This window comes from Sprattus sprattus (genome assembly GCF_963457725.1).
Source record: "Sprattus sprattus genome assembly, chromosome: 15".
NCBI classification, from domain to species: Eukaryota; Metazoa; Chordata; class Actinopteri; order Clupeiformes; family Clupeidae; genus Sprattus; species Sprattus sprattus.
This window is the reverse complement of record NC_137913.1, coordinates 30,145,647-30,150,088: the sequence shown is the minus strand read 5'-3', so window position 1 is coordinate 30,150,088 and position 4,442 is coordinate 30,145,647. Positions and strand designations below refer to the sequence as shown.

The following is a 4,442-nucleotide window of genomic DNA, read 5'->3' as shown; positions in this document are numbered from 1 at the left end:
CACAGAGCGCCAGTGTCCCTTTCACAAAATCACCTGAATCCACTTTAGTGTTGTTTGTGCCTGGACTTGTGCTTGTCACCTGGTGGGAAGGCCCTGCGTCACACACACACACACAGAGACACGCACCACACACACACACACAGATTGTTCACGGTTGCTTGTCTCCTCACAGTGAGTGCAAGTCCCAGGAAAGAAGATTCAAGAGAAGTCAAAGGGAGGGTAGCCCTCAGGATCTCCGGTGTTCACCTTGTCAGAACCCAGCGTTGGGGGGCACAGAGTTGTACAAAGGCTTTTTGAAAATCTTCACTGCCTATCTCCTTAATTAAAAAACATTAAAGCTTTGAAGATATCACCGTCATGACACTGTACGTGTGAAGTCTTTTTTCTTTCCTTTTTTTTTATACATACACCTAAACAAAGGTTCAGAGAAATCCAGATCACAAATTTAAAAGGGAGGAAAAATCCAGGAAACATAAAAAGAAAAGACAAAAACAAGCTGTATTTGTCAGGCTCTCGTCAGGATAAAAATCTTTTACAAGAAAGCATGCTCTTAATATCCCTGAGGCCAGCATGTTCTCAGAATGGCGATCAACAGAAAAAGGAATAGACTTGTAGTCCGGTCTTGTGCTTTGCTTATGCTTTCGCCTTAAAAACAAGTACTTACGCTCCCACATCCTCAACCCACTGGTATGTGCCATTCTTCTTCATTCTTCACCAACTAAAAGCAGTCTCCTCATTTGACCCTATGAATGTGCTTTGTTCTCTGCCAGTGCTGATGGAGAGAAAACAGCCTCTCTTTATTGCATTTCAAAGCCACCTCAGTTAAGAGACAGTCCGAGTAAATCTGCGACTTCATGAGAAAAGTCAAGTCAGTTTATCCTATGAATTGTGTACCTGTCCATCTGTCCATCTTTACAGAGTCTTTTTATAACCCCAAGGCTTTTAGGTGTTCTGTATGTATTCATCTGCCAGTTATGTCTGTTATATTTTACAAAATGCATTGTCCAATTGCTTTTTTGTTTTTGTTTGTTTGTCAGTGGGGATATCATGACTCGTCGAGATTCCTGACCGACTTCAGAAGAATGTGCCCTTGGTGTTCTTGCACAGGATCTTCTTGAAGGCTCTGCGGAAGTCCTTGTTGAAGATGGTGTAGATGACGGGGTTGAGGCAGCTGTTGCAGTAGCCGATCCAGAAGAAGAACTTGAACAGGGGATCGGGGAGGACGCAGGTCTCGGGGCAGATGGCCTGCAGGCTGTAGGAGAAGAAGAAGGGGAACCAGCAAACCACGAAGACGCCGATCACCACGGCCAGCACAAAGGTGAATCGCTTCTCGCGGTTCACCATGGCCTTGCGGCGCGCCGAGTTGGGCGTGCCCTCCTGCTTGGACTTCTTGGCTGCAAGCTTGGCGCCTTTGGCCGTGGCGATCATGTCCCTGTACTTCTGGATGGTGGCGGGTGAGTGGATGCCCGCACTGGGAGTGCCCGCCATGCTGGGGGACCGGTTGTCCTCCAGCTCACACCCGCCAGCTCCACCAGGCTCGGTGTCGGAGTCAGAGCTGGAGGTGTCACCGTTGTTGTTGTCGGCTCTCTTCTCCAGACGCTTGGCTTTCTTCTCGTCCACCGGCACCACCTCCGCACTGGGCTTGGCAGGGGTGCTGTCAGGCTGCTGCTGCTGGGTGGAGGAGGACAGAGAAGGGGACAGTGTTGGCGTCTGGCCCAGGGTAGTGGAAGGGGTTGTGGGCGTGGGAGCTGGACAGGGCGAAGGAGGCTGGAGCAGGTTATTAGCGGAGGGGGTAGTGGGCTGCTGCCGCTTGCCTACGTGCGGGGAGGGCGTCTGGGGCACAGCCAGGTGGTGTGGCCTGGGAGTGGCATTTCCTGCCAGCTTGTGGTGGGTGCCAGGTGTGCCTATGTCTGTGCTGCCTCTGCCGTTGGGCTGGTGCTGGGCGCGGGTCTTTGTCTGCGGTGTGGGCGCCTCCTTGCGCGGCTCCCCTGGTGGGCACCGCGTGCGCTGCTTGGCGATCGCGTAGATGCGCATGTAGACCAGGATCATGATGAGGCAGGGGGCGAAGAAGGAGCCAATGGTGGAGTAGAGGATGTACCAGCGCTCATCGTTCAGTTGGCACTGCGGCCCCTGGCCCTCGCCCTCGCCGCCCTGTTTCTTGTTCATGGAGAGCAGCGGCGGGAAAGAGATGACGGCGGAGATGAGCCACACCACCAAGATGGCCGCCTTGATCCGGCGCGGAGTGCGCTTGGAGCCATAGGTGAGGGCGCGGGAGATGGACAGGTAGCGGTCCAGGCTGATGGCGCAGAGGTGCACGATGGACGAGGTGCAGAAGAGCACATCCAGCGCCAGGTAGATCTCGCACCACACCGAGCGGAAGTACCAGTAGCCCATAAGCTCGTTGGCCAACGAGAACGGGATGATCAGCGTGGCCACCAGAATGTCTGCTGCAGCCAGAGACACGAGGAAGAGGTTCTGCGGGCCGCGCAGCGAACGGCTCGTCAGCACGGCGATGATCACCAGGATGTTGCCCACGATGGTGAAGAGAACCATCAGCGTGATGGCCGTGGCGAACACTGCCGTGGCCTCCGGGGAGTAAGGGGCCAGTTTTAGCATGCTCTGGTTGCAGGTGGGAGATGAGGGGCCGCCACTACTGCTGCCGTTCCTCCCTGTCATGCTCAGGGCCGGGGAACACGCGGATGCCATGCTGTATCCGCACGATAGTCCCAGGAGAAAGAATTCCCTTCCGAAATATTTTAATTTTTTTACTGTATGGGATTATTTGTAAAGTGAGCTGATTTTTCTTTCAAAATAGTTCTAAATAGAATAAAAAGGTATGGTCAAAAACAAAGAATGAAAAGTTGACAGTAGATTTAGAATATATTTTTTCTGAATCGTTTCATATCTCCTGCTAACATTCTTTTCTCCTTTGCTTCTCTCCTTCCCTGCACTTATTCTTAACATCCAGATGCCCAAATAAACTCCAGCAGAGCGTCAAGATACGGATCGATGGCGATTGATTAAGATGGTGCACCAGTGAAATCTGAGCACAATTACATTTTCCGTTGCACTGCCCTATGCGCTCTGTTGATGGAACAGTCACTCATGCATCAACTTAAACTGGCTTGGCAAACCAGATACAATTCTGTTTCCGTTCATGGAGTGCTTGAAAATAAAGATTAGTTTAAGAAGCTGCTGGGTCAAAAATATGTAGTATCTGAGTATTTCTCAAATTACGTAATGCGATATTAGCTAAACACACAGAAAAGGCGTCGGCAATCTCTCCACGCACTTTGTCTCCACGCACTTTGTAACCGCCAAGAGAATTTTGTAAAGTTTCTTACACTTGTTAGTGTTAAAAAAAAAAAGAAAGCATTGTCAGCATTTGAAGACACACAAATATATTCAAGCTATAACTAACTGGACATTCTAGGATTTTCAAAACTAGGCTATCAACCAGATGTGTCGTCTAATCCTCCACGGAGCGCACTGCTTTAAATATCATCCTCCTGGGGCCCCTCTGCAGAAAACGGCACAGAGCCAATTTGAGCTCCACACACGATCGCCTGCCTAACTTTCCATCTCAGAGCTGAAGATATGAATGATGTCCCCTATGCTCCTCGGGGGAAACAGCAGTTGACCACAGCAAAAGGCGCGCAGCGTTTGGTGATCTTGGTCTGGCAAACAAATCAGCCCTGGGAGATTTTTTTGCGTTGTTTTCCAACATATGTTTATGAAGTCGGTCCCTGGTTGCGTGTAACAACATTCCACTTTAGGCACAGTCCCATTTTTTCAGGGGGCTCAGCAGCAGTACAAAGCTGATGGATGGGCTTGGATATATCCATGCGCAGATATGCGAGTCATGCTTCTGTGCGTTCTGTGCGTTCCGCAGCTCTTGCTGGGTCTGTCTTTGCGCAGCTTTCTCCCTCGTTCAGTTCTGCCGCCTCGCCTCCTCCTCCTTCATCAGGATAGCAGCGTTTGAGCGTAAAGTGATCGAGAGGCGCCTTGGCTATATCAACGCACCCGTCCGCTTTGCTCCGCCAGCGCAAGTGATGTCAGAACGGGCGTCATGAGTTGAACTCTCCCTCCCACCCTCACTGTCGACCTATGTTAAATCCCTTCAGGTCGCGCCTGGAAATCACTGCGCAGACACGTATTGCTCTTATTAACCAACACTATATGGTATTTATTTTTCACCCACTGCTTTTTAGTTGAGTAAAGACGAGCACTGGAAATGCGATGGATATGAGTGCCATGCCTCTGGTGAGCACAAGATCTTCCATTTCGAATTAGGCTTGGCTCTCATCAACAAAGCTAATTTGCCTGTCTCCACCAAGGCTGTGGGCAAAGTCACCCTCCTCGACTTTTCATTAACTTTAAATATAGGTTTTAAATCAACAACAGTAAGGTGTCATAATCATGTATTCGTTTCGGAACTAATC

The 4,442-nt window shown here is 50.2% G+C and overlaps 1 protein-coding gene across 1 annotated transcript; it reads right to left on the bottom strand.

Moving 5' to 3' along the window:
- Positions 1-1,074: 1,074 nt before the first annotated feature.
- Positions 1,075-2,706, bottom strand: adra2b (adrenoceptor alpha 2B; the record flags this gene model as incomplete). Its single annotated transcript, XM_080852673.1, has 1 exon — positions 1,075-2,706. The coding sequence occupies one exon, from the start codon at positions 2,704-2,706 to the stop codon at positions 1,075-1,077; it is 1,632 nt and encodes a 543-aa protein (XP_080708799.1).
- Positions 2,707-4,442: the final 1,736 nt, after the last annotated feature.